Genomic DNA, 12,717 nt, shown 5'->3' on the forward strand with positions numbered 1-12,717 from the left:
TCACAAGGTTATTTGGTTGCCCAATACCACTTTAAAGACTGTAGTGATGGTAGGAGGAGAAAGAAGGAACAACTAGGAGAGAATTCATATGCGTCTTTCTGGTCAAACAAGAGTCAGGAAATTGAGAATTGCAAATAGGTCCTATAAAGATCCATCACTTGCCTCTCTTACAGTGATCAAAGGAAGATTTCCTTGGAAATTTTCATTTGTATCTTATGGCTTGCAAGACTGGGCAGTGGGGCTAAGGGTCATCTTTTTACTTGAAATCTACCAATGTGAACGGGAAAATAAGTCTTCCTAAGAACCTAATTCAGGACGAGGCTGTACTGAGGTCCAAGCAGAAGCTAGGTCTGGACATAACGTCATTCTCTATTAAACAACCTAAATCTTATCATGTAATTAATTCCTTTGCTTAGAATCATTCAGTGGCTCCCCTCGTGCTTAGGAAAAAGTCGAAATTTCCTGGCCTGGCATCTGATCCTTGACTACCTCCCTAGACTCATCTTCTATTATATTACTGTTGAGCTCTGGCCACCATGGCTTTCTGTAAGTTCCTTTTATATCTCTTATCTCTCATCTTTGGACATGGTTCTTCCCTCTCCCTAGAACATTGCTTCACTCTTCCTTCAACTCATCCTTTCAGTCATCTGCTTAAAGAAACACTTTTCTCAAGAAGCCTTCTCTGATTGCTACATTAGGTAAACAACTGCCCATGCACCTACCCACCCACCCCTTCCTCCTTGGGCTCCACACCACATGTATCTTGGCACTTCTCACATTCACTTTAAATTTCTTGTTTACTATCTGGCTTCCCTGCTCTACGCATAGGCTTTAAGGGCTAAGACTGTGTCTTGTTTATGGTCGCATCCTTTGCAACTAACGGAGTGCCTGGCATGTAATCCATGTGCAATAAATTTTTGTTCAATTAATGACTACAGTAAAGGTTTTCAGAGAAGAAATAAAGAATAATATTGATGAACTTTGAAAATCTGAGATCGGGGCCGGCCTGGTGGCGCAGTGGTTAAGATCGCACGTTCCGCGTTGGTGGCCCAGGGTTCACTGCTTCAAATCCTAGGTGCAGACCTTTGCACCACTTGGTAAGCCATGCTGTGGCAGGCATCCCACATACAAAGTGGAGGAAGATGGGCACGCCTGTTAGCTCAGGGCCAGTCTTCCTCAGCAAAAAGAGGAGGATTGGCAGCAGATGTTAACTCAGGGCTAATCTTTCTCAAAAAAAAAAAAGAAAAGAAAAAGAAAATCTGAGATAGTCTTATCTCCTTTCCTCTAGGCAGACCTCATTTCAGTACAAGATGATGGGGATCTTTCTTCCTCCCAAACTTCCCTAGAAGAGGAGAAATCATAACTCTCTCGATAGTTCTTTGGGCTCCACATAGCCAACCTTTGGATAAATCTGACAGTCTCATTCTACTGCATGATCTTACCTCTGTCTTTCTGACTATGCATTTTACCAAACCTCTAGTTCTTTGCCAATAAATTTACTATAGAAGGTTACTTTCTACATCCTTTTTTTTTTAAAGATTTTATTTTTCCTTTTTCTCCCCAAACCCCCTGGTACCTAGTTGTATATATTTTTTTAGTTGTGGGTCCTTCTAGTCGTGGCATGTGGGATGCTGCCTCAGCGTGGCCTGATGAGTGGTGCCATGTCCGTGCCCAGGATCCAAACTGGTGAAGCCCTGGGCCGCCAAAGCAGAGCATGCAAACCACTTCGCCATCGGGCCGGCCCCAGTTTGTACATCCTTAACCACTTGACCATGTCTCTTTGTTCCCTGCCCTAACAGACTCAGCCATCTTCCAGCAACCACCTGGACCACAAGCAGCTTGTTTTCATTTAGACATTCTACTCTGCTAGTCTGGTATTTAGAACAATAAAGGTAATTATCCCCCATGGAGCACTGGTGGCCCATGTGAGGAAAGATGAGAGGATTTAATCCTCGGTGCTTGTGAATGACAATATCACAAATGCCTTCATCACAATTGGCACTGGGGCTGCTGAGGCTGAGGACAAAAGGGCAGCAAGAGCAACCTCCCTGCAGAGCCAGCCCAGAAAATAACATCCAGCTGGGGGCCCGCTGAAGGTGGAGTCCTGGCCTGAATGCTGAGACGCCAGGCCAGGGAGCAGAAAGGCGTTTTGTCCTCTGAAAGGACCCCATCATTCCTTCATCCCACAAACATTTCTGGAGGCCTACTCTGTACCAGGTTAAGTGTTAGGTGCTTGCGATCTAGTAATCTGCTCTCTGCTCTCAAGGTGCTCACAGCCTGGGATGTGGGGAAGGGCAGAGTTCTTACACGAAAGAGATAATTCCTGTTCACGTGTTATGAAAGACTGACGTTAAAGACTTCACGTAAATGCAAACATAGCCCCACAGAGATCTTAAACATAGAACCCACAGGAGCAGTTATTCAGCATCCTGGGGAAAAAGAAGACTAAAAAGAGAGTCCCAGGCAAAACCATCAAATAGGCAACCCACCATCCCCATAGCCAACCCGCTCCCAATTCCCTGCTGCAGCGGGTCTGTCCTCAATGGCTGGTACGACTGGATCCCTGCCCGTTGCAAGTTTTCTATTACTTCACCATCCTGAGTCTCCTTTCACAGATGGAAAAGGGATTGAACTAAGTCCATTTGTACTATGGTAGAGCAGCTAGTGGGGGCTTAGGATCCCCCCTCTCCCAGGCAGGAAGGCATTTCTCCAGGGTCAGGGCTGGGTTACCCAATGAGGAGACCAGGTGGCTGTTTAGCACACCAGTAAAGCACTGGCCCTGCCAAATGTTTCCAGAGTTTCATATGTGACATTTCAAAACAGTCTTTCGTGACGGAAATCCAAACTTTGTTGGGCTTGTGGAACTGAAAAAAGATGAAGGGTCTCATGTTAAGGCATTAAAATGGAACCCGGTGGACATAAAGAGGAGAGAAACAAATTCCTCCTTCAGGGTGAACTCTTGAACTCATTAAATGCCTGAAGTGCGTCTGCAAATCTCCCCAAGGAAGATAAGATTACCCGGACAGAGACTCTATTCCCGTCAGGAAGATAAGACTATCCAGAGACCACATTCCTGTCAGAGTCATCTCCCACATTCATAAGTTTAGTGGCTTGTTTCATTGACCCTCACCCTGATGATTACCTTTGCACCTGGAATTTGTTGAAAGGCATTCCTTCTCATTTTTTTTTTCTTTGCCTTTGTTAGCCTCAACTCTAAAACCGGCCTTCTCCCTTCAACATCTGGAACACAATTCAAGTGTTCCTTGAATCTGTGCTTCCCAGGCTGCAGTCCTAAGGAACCCTGAATAAACTTCATTTTGTTTTAAGTTTACAAGAGTCTACCTCATAATCGATCAACAGGCTCTTTTTCATTTGTTTCACAAATGGGTATTATTTTTTATTTGGAATTGTATATGAGAAACATCAACACCTTTTCTACATTTAGGGCCTTCAGAGGTGGAACTCCTCCCCTGACAGGGGCTGTACGGGCACATCCACGGCCTCTGTCCTCATCACCTCCCAGGGGAGGTATTCTCCTGGGAGGAATTCCAAGCCATGCAGAAGCAGGGGAAGGCTGGCGAGGGAAACGATGCTAAAACCTGCAAAATAAGGTGAATTTAATCTGGATGGGCTTCCTCATAAGATTCTACTTGCTTTCTAAAGGTATCCTAATCTATAAACTTTGTGGACACTATTCCTGGGTGATGTTTTATGTAAAAGGAGTTCTGTGGTCAAATACGGTTGGCAAATATTGCACCTTCTCTCTCCCTTATGAAGTTAGCATATTACCATATCAAATGGTACACATTAGCATATTAAATCCTCCCAGAAGTTCTGCCAGAAAGGAACTAGTCTAGCTTGAAAAAACAAATCAGGCAAATAATAATGCTTGACTATAAGACAGGGAAGCAAGAAGACAAGGGCTTAAGATGTTGTGACTCAACTATCCTAGCTACCTATGCGGCCATACGCAAAAGTCTTGAATATTTTCATCCTTCCTCCTCTCATCTGTAACAGTTAAACAAATGTTTATTGACCTACAGGTTATTACTTCCCCAAACACAAAGAGGAATAAAATGCAGTCATTCATATTCAGAAGCAGACAAACATGAGAAGAAACATGAAGGTATAAATACACGAAAATGTGCATAAATGTGTGTGTGTGTATGTGTGTGTGCATGTTTGTGTGTGGAGAGAGAAAAAGATAAATAAAATTTACTTAAGCATACAATCTAGAGACAAAGACACACACACACATACATGTATATACAGTAACAGTAGATTTACATGTATGTGTCATATAAATATGTGCATATTTATGCATTTATGAAGAAATAAACTTTACTTAAAATAAAAAAAACACAACAAATCAGTGTTTTTCAAATGTATCTAACCACAGCAAGAAAAAATTTAAATCAAGTAACACCAATTAATATCCTGCAACGTTGTATGGAGCACAAATTGAAAACTGCTACCCTTGTATTTGCTTTTTTTTTGGTGATGGAATCTCTTTTTCAAGAGATATTGGTGTATGCCCTGTCAAGTAAATCACTGCTTTTCTGTCAACAGACTCCTTTGAAGGGAACAATAAACTGGCACACTGATGCACATGAGTGCTCTCCAGAATTCACAGCCAGGTGATTTCACAATAAAGCACAGCTTGGCTTTTCTTTCTCTCCGTTCCTGTGGCATTCGCCACTTGATGATGGAAAGGTCACATGACTCCAGTGGACTGTGCATTTTTATGGGCTTCTGTCAGCAAAACACTACCTGTACTAGCCAGAGAAATCTAAAAATGGACAAGATGAACACATCACATCGAAGGAAGACATGTTCTCCTTTTATAATACAGTTTTAAGAGCTAATTTTACAGTCTACTGGGTATTTAAGTGAAATATTTTTAGGTTCAACAGGGATCCAGGGAAGAGGTGCTGGGAGAAGCAACAAATAGGGGGAAAAATTCATTTAATCAATATCTGAGCACAGCAGCTACTCCATTCTCTTCCTTACTCTTTCTTCCTTCTCTGAACAAAAGCACTGAGTGTGTCTATTTCTTTTACTCCCACAACAAGCTTTAAGCTTGGCAGGGAGTGTTTCCAGCAAAATGCTGCTCTCTCAGAGCCCTTTAGCTGAATCACTCCAGTGGAGACGGAAATTGATAAAGAAATTTCTGCCTAAACTGGACGCCAGGAGGACGGGGCTCCTGGTTATTTGAAACTCCATTTCACCACAGTAGTAGTAACATCTCTTGTGAATGTGAACATTTTCTTCTCAGAATTTCTTTCTCTTTTCCTTCCTTCCTTCATTTATTTATTTTTTTTAAATAGAAACGGTGGGTCCACAGCCTTATTCTCCCAGTGGCTTTCATGGGATCAGTCCTGCTCCCCACTCCCCTGTTCTCCACTCCCCTGCCCCCATTTTCTCTGCAGCATTCCAGCGGCCATAGCTGCAGACTCAGAGAGAAAGCAGGTCTCTTGTGTTTCAGGGAAATAAATCACCCTTCCGTCCCCTGCACATGTGGGTTAGAAAGAGGAAATATAGCCAGCATTTGTCCAGTGCTTACTAGATGCCAGGTACTGTGCTAAGCACTTTCTATATATTTCCTTGTTTCATCCTATTTCCATCTTAAAGATGAGAAAATGAAGGCTCACCAAGGTAAGTAACTTGATCAAGATCAGGTACACTAAGTGGCAGAGCCAAGATTTGAAGGCTGACGCCAAAGTCCGTGTTCTTCAGCATCGTAGTAAATTCATTCATCCATCCGACAAATGTGTCAACCAGTGTTCAAGGCCTGGGGGTACAGAAGTGGCAAAAAAAGAATGGACTCTTTCCTCATGCAGCTTACATTCTAGTGAGGAGACAGAAAATGCACAACATAGCATACAGTGTCAGGTTCTATGAAGAAAACTAAAGCAGGGTAAAGGGATGGAGAAGAATGCGGAGGGGCTGCTGCTCCGTACAGAGTGAGTGATCAGGGGAGGCCTCTGGGGGGAGATGACACTGAAGCAGAGGTCACCTGATACACTTGCATTTTCACCCCGACACCACAAGCTGGTGATTCCACTCACTATTCTTAGGACTGTACATTTACATACCCTAACAGGTCTCTTTTGATCAGGATCCCTCTGGAAAACTCCATTTCGCTTGGGAGACAAAGCTGGCATCTCCCACAGAAATACATTGGATGTCTTCAGACATATGCTGGTTGGTGTGTCTTCAGAGCTGTCCAGGGGAAGGGTGCTCTCACCAAACAAGACCGTTCATTTTACTTGGCCCGTAAACCCTATCCTTCTAATAATAACGGCCAACAGTTGCTGAGCACTTACCACGTCATGCGTCAGCCATGGGTCTAGTTGCTTTACATGTGTCATTTCATTTAACGCTGACAACCACTCAAAATGGAAATTGTCTTAGTCAGCTCCATAGCAAAATACTATAGACTGCGTACTATAAAATACCATAGACTGGGTGCCATAGCAAAATACTATAGACTGGGTGTTAGAAAATACCATAGACTGGGTGGCTTAAACAATGGAAATTTCTCACAGTTCTGGAGGCTAGAAGCCAATATCAAGGTGCCAGCATGGTTGGTTTCTGGTGAGAACTCTCTTCCAGTCTTACAGATGGCCTTCTTCTCCCCATGTCCTCACATGGGGGAGAGAGAGCTCTCTCTGGCAACTCTTCTTATAAGGGCACTAATCCTATCATGGGGTCCCTAGCCTCATGACTTCATCTAAACCTAATTATCTCCCAAAGGTCCCATCTCCAAATACTGTCACATTGAGGATTAGGGCTTCAACATACAAATTTTAGGGGGACACAATTAATCCATGTCAGAGGTGTTAATAGTATTCCCATTGTATAGGTAAGGAAACAGATACAGCTTAGGTAACTTGCCCAAGGTCACATGCAGTGAAATCAGTATCCAAACAGTGTTAGTCTGACACGATAGCCCATGTTCTTGACCACTATGCTATACAGCTTCTCTCCACGTGGAAGGATACACTGATCCATCATTCAGCTGCACTGCTGGCGAATGCACCTTAAACTTTTTGCAGAGATGAATGTATTATTCTTTGAAGGCTTCCAAAAAAGTGCATTTCTTTATCTTGCTTGTTCAAATCATATCCTCTCCTTTTTCTTTAGACATTGAATGAAACAGTCAGACTCAGATCCTATTGTACAACAGCAAAAGAAGTTTTTGCTTAAAAAAAAAAGCAAAAAAAAAAAATATCTATCCAACCAACCCCCCTGGCTCTGATTCCATGAGCATCATGTAACCTTCTGGTAATAATTTAGCTTATCCTGTTGAGTGTCTTGCACAGAATGTGCCAACACTCAAACTTGAGTACCCTGGACCATATTTTTCATTATTAATCAACATCTGTCTTTCCAGCTACCTCATTGGTCTGTTGTGTGTTTGGTTAGCATGAGCCCGTCCCCACATCTCATCACCACTGGGAGCAATGACAAAACAGTTTCTGGGTCTCTAAAGCTGAAGCCTTTTCCAGACTCCATATTGTCCCTCATCCTTGGGTTGGCATGTTCCTCCTTCACACCTGCCATTGCTCCAATGAAGGCATCCACTCACAAGGCTTCTTTTCCTTGACTGGAGTCTGGATGATCCAGGATTAGGGTGGCTTACTGCTACAGCTGGCTGACCTCATTGATTGTATAGAGAGCCTCATCTCACCTAGTATCTCACCCAGCCTCTACATATCAGAATCAGCTATTACAACAGCCTCCACACCATTTTTTGTTGGACAGGGTTTGGAATTTATTCCATAAATAATGATAGATCTTTGGAGGTTTCTGAGTTTCAAAGGGGCACGATCTGAGTTATGATGTGTGATGTGTATAGAATAGACTGGAAGTGGAGAGGCCTGTAAGAACATTACTGCACTACTGCAAATCCAATCTATTTACAGCACTGTAGCCACCCCCATTCCTCTACCCTGCTACAGTTTGGATCCTTTACTTCTCTCCATCCCCATTGCCATAACCCTAGTCCAAGCCATTATCGCTTCTCACCTCATTTCTTATAATAGCCTCCTAATTGGTCTCCTTGCTTCTTTTTCTCCCACTAGAATCAATTTTCAGCTAGAGAATTTGCTTTTTTTAAAAACAGCTTTATTTTTATATAATTCACCTACATAAATTCACCCATTTAAAGTGCAATGAAGTGGCTTTGAGTACATTCATAAGATTGTGCAAGTATCACCATTATCTAATTTAAAATATTTTCATTACCCCTCAAAAAACCCCATGCCCATTAGGAGTCATTCCCCATTCCTCCTTCCTCCTAGCCCCCTGGCAACCACCAATCTACTTTCTGCCTCTATAGAGTTGCCTGTTCTGGACATTTCATATGAATGGAATCACACAATATGTGGATTTTTGTGTCTTGCATCTTTCACTTAGCATAGCACTTTTGAAATCTATCTTTGTTGTAGCATGTGTCAGCACTTCATTCCTTTTTATGGCCAAATAATATTCCACTGCATGGATATACCACATTTTACATTTCCATTAGCAGCGTATGAGGGTTCCAATTTCTCCACATCCCTCATCAATGGCTATTGTCTTTTTTGTGTGTGTTGAGGAAGATTCGCCCTGAGCTAACATCTGTTGTCAATCTTCCTCTTTTTGCTTGAGGAAGATTGTTACTGAGCTAACATCTATCCCAATCTTCCTCTATTTTACATGGGATGCTGCCACAGCGTAGCTTGCTGAGCAGTGCTAGGACCGTGCCCAGGATCCAAACCTGTGAACCCTGGGCCACCAAAGCAGAGCACATGAACTTAACCACTACACCACCAACTTGGCCCCTATTGTCTATCTTTTGATTATAGCCATCCTAGGGTGTGAAGTGCTGTCTCACTGTGGTTTTGACCTGTATTTCCTTGATGACTAATGATGTTGAGAACCTCTTCATGTACTTATTGACTTTTTGTACATCTTTTTTGGAGAAATGTCTATTCAGTTCCTTTGCCCACTTGAAAATTGGGTTATTTATCTTTTTATTAATGAGTTGTAAGGGCTCTCTACATATTCTGGATATAAGCCCCTTATCAGATATATGGTTTGTAAATATTTTTCTCCCATTCTGTGGGTTGTCTTTCTACTTTCTTAATGGTATTGTTTGCAGCACAAAAGTTTGTAATTTTCATGAAGCCCAATCTATTTTTTGTCATTTATGCTTTCCTGTCCTATCCAAGAAGGCTTTGCCTAACTCCAGATCATGGAAATTTATTCTTATGTTTTTCACTGAAGAGTTTTATAGTTTTATCTCTTACATTAATGTCTTTGATCCATTTTGAGCTAACTTTTGTATGTGGTGTGAGGTAGGAGTCCAACTTCACTCTTTGGTATATGGATCCAGATGTCCCAGCACCATTTGTTGAAAAGACTGGAGAGATCTTTGGAAAACATAAATCAGATCATAACCCTCCTCTGACTAAAACTTTCGATGACTTTCCATTGCACTTACAAAAAAATCAAAAAATTTCTGTGCCTATCTCTTCACTCTCATTTCACACCACTCTCTCTTGCTCACTATGTTCCAGGCACCAAGGTCCCTCATTTCCCAGAATAAGTAAAGTTGCTTTTCCTTATCTTCCTCATCTTTCTTCATCTTCCACTTTAAATGTCATCTCCTCATAGATGACTCTCCTCAACTGTTCTTCTAAACTAGGGTTTCCATTCTCATCCCATTTATTTCCTAAATCATTCTCTTTTATTTTCTTCATAGCCTTAATTACCTGTAAATCTGTATTTATTTTACTACTTTATTTGTTTACTTTTTTACTTTGAGTAATACTTCTTTGCATCTGCCATAGTGTTTTGCATATGATATGCATTCAACTCTCAAGTCGTGTTAGAAACTAGAATTTACAGTTAGAAGGGACTTTAGAAATCACCTAGTCAACCACTCTTATTTAACAGAATCAAAAACCAAGGTCTAAAGAGGTCTAAAGAGGTGTTTGGGGTCAGCAAGAGCACCTGGCTTTCATTCTGAAAGCTCTAATATCCATGACAGTTTCTTTTTCATTTACAACACTGATTTGCCTTATTCCAATGTCATGCATTTTTGGAAAAATTACTAAAATGAAGAGGTGTCTTTTGTTTTGTACTTTCTTTTTCTAAGCTTTCTTCCTAAAACGTCTGGAATGACCCCTCAAACAGATGGACCGGAGCTGTCGACGAAGGCCGGCAGTCACACTCCACATGGGGACTGCCTGCGAGCGCCCCTTCATTTCTCCCTCCTTGGCTGTCCCACCTCCTCCTCCCTGTCTTCCGGGTCAGCCGCCCCAACACCGCGACCCCCGAGGCTCCGCCTCCTTCCGGGCCGCGTGCCCTGCTCCAAGATGGCGCCAGGCGCTTCTGCTCTGGGGGAAGTGAGCTCACACTACTCCGGAAGGGAAGGCGGGGAGAGAGCAGGCGGGCGGGTGACCCGCCGTGGGGTTGTGGGTGGGGCGGCGGCCGTATCTGTGGCATTCACGTTTGGGGCTGGAGAGAGGGCGAGGGAGTCGCCCGCCCCTAAGAGCCCAATCGAGGGCCCAGGGCCGAGGGCGCTGGAGGAAGTCGCCCCGAACGGCGAGCGGCTGGCCGGAGGAGGGGCGGTGCTGGGAGCCGGCGTCCCGCCCTCGGCGGCCTCCTTCCCCGACCCTCCTCCTGGCTGCGCGCGGGCAGCCCCGCTCTGTGTCGGGGGCTGCGGCTGGCCCCTCTCCCTGGGGACCCGCTGGAGGAGAAGGAGCGCGGCGGGTCGGTCCGGCCGCCGGAGGTCAGGCCGCGGGTCCGGGTCCGCGCCCCTCCGTCCTTCGCCCGGCCCTCTTGGCTGGCGTCCGCGACCTCCCCACGCTGCTCTGCTTCTCCTTTGAGTATGCCACCGAGTCCTCTGGCAGGGTGATTTTTCCTCCTTGCTTTTGCCAGGAAGGAGATATATATTTAAGGGCTGTCTGTCCCCATCGCAACCCCTGTCCTCTTAAAAGTTTTCCTTGGGTGGGAATGCTTGTCTTCCTTCCCTGGACCGTTTGATGGTTCCCACTCTAGCCGCCGGCTGAGCAACTGGGATCACCTTCAGATCAAATCTTAAAATTATCACCTCTAGAACTCTACGGAGTTGTGCTCTCCCGCCCAAGAAGGGCAGATGGACTTGGGAGTCAAGATGCAGGGGGCTGAACCAGTGTCAACCATGAAAGTCTCAGAGAGCGAAGGAAAGCTGGAGGGACTGGCCACCGCGGTGACCCCCAACAAGAACAGCAGCAGCAGCAGCTGTGGGGGTGGAATCAGCAGCAGCAGCAGCAGCAGCAGCCGCGGTGGCAGTGCCAAAGGCTGGCAGTACAGGTATGGCCCTTTCTCCAAGGTGGTTCCCAGAGGTGGAGGTGGGGTGAGTATGCTGGAGTCTGCGTTCCTGGAGTTGGTGAAAGGTAAAGTTTATCCACGGACTTCCAGAAGCAGCTGATCTCCTCTTTCATTAGCAAGGTGTAGTTCATTAATTCGTCTGCTCAACAAGTATTTATTGAAGGCCTTTTGGAGAATATATAAGTGTATCCCAGAACTTCCTCTACAGCTCCTTTCTCTGATTTAATTCTGTCCTCACTTCTCTTTTTGCCTGTGTTGTAATTTGTTTACAAGCTTCCCTCCTCTGCTTGACTGTGAGGGCAGGTACTGTTTAACTCAGCTCTCTCCAGAGGCTCACGAATACTACCTGCTCAAAACGTGTTTGTTAAGTGATTGAATGGAGTAACTGAATCAGAAAAGATTCTTGCCCTCATGGTGTGTGTGACTTAGAAGGGGAGATGTACATCAGTCATTCGAATACAAGGGCAGAGGTACAGGTGCTAGTACCTGATACCCTAAACCAGTGAGCCTGGAGATGTTTCAGTTGGAGTTGATGAGGCCACATTCTCCCTCTCTGTCTTGATGAGATAGTCTACATTTGTTAATTTTCATTAATCTGGATGAGAAACTTATGGAACAAGAAGACAGTCCTGGAGAAGCAACAGTAGTTTTGTTTTGTTTTTGTTTTTTGATATATAAAGTATAGGGGGATATAAACTTCCAGAATCTTAAGGATGGGTGAAATCAGGATATACTGTACTATTGGACCTAAAGGGATGAATTCTTAAATTTTGGCTAACTGCCTGCCTATGTGTGTCTAACTCTGGTCTTTTTTTTTTTTTTTTTTTTTTTTTTAGCTCTTGTGCTGTTTGTAGTTGTGAAATTTGTGTGAAACTTGAAAGGGATTAAAGCCAAGATTTTGTGAAGGATGTACCTTTACCATGAATAATATCCATCTGTGTGAAATATGAAGACTGTGGTAACATACAGAAAGGAAATCTGGAAGGCTATACCTTTTTATTGGTGAATGATTGTAGGACAAGGAAGTATGTTAGTTACTGTGAGATGTGTAGGCCCACTTTTGAAATCAACAGGATGCTTTTTTTTTTTTTGTAGTTTAAAGACTAACCATATAAAATTATCAGTTGCTTGCCAAGGATATTTTGATATGACCAAGGAAGCAAGAGAAAATAATATTTCATATAGTCAGAGGTCAATCCTCTGACATTCTCAACTCTTTGAAACCCAGTCTCAATTGAATTGAAAAGTGAAACAAGTTTCTTAGAATCAGTCTGGAGAGTTGTTATACAGCCATATAGTTTACTCCTGTACTTTTATTCAGAACCCTTTTTTCCCTTATTTAGGGTATTATTT

At 43.6% G+C, this 12,717-nt stretch overlaps 1 protein-coding gene across 1 annotated transcript in view; it reads left to right on the forward strand.

Moving 5' to 3' along the window:
- The first annotated feature begins 10,335 nt into the window (after window positions 1–10,335).
- Window positions 10,336–12,717, forward strand: part of OSBPL11 (oxysterol binding protein like 11) — an 82,231-nt gene continuing 79,849 nt past the window's right edge. Inside the window, exon 1 of the mRNA XM_008518377.2 lies at window positions 10,336–11,346. Within this exon, the coding sequence (XP_008516599.2) occupies window positions 11,150–11,346 (197 nt within the window). The 5' untranslated portion in view covers window positions 10,336–11,149. The remainder of the gene's footprint in view (window positions 11,347–12,717) is intronic.

Source organism: Equus przewalskii, chromosome 18 (assembly GCF_037783145.1).
Source record: "Equus przewalskii isolate Varuska chromosome 18, EquPr2, whole genome shotgun sequence".
Taxonomy (NCBI): Eukaryota; Metazoa; Chordata; class Mammalia; order Perissodactyla; family Equidae; genus Equus; species Equus przewalskii.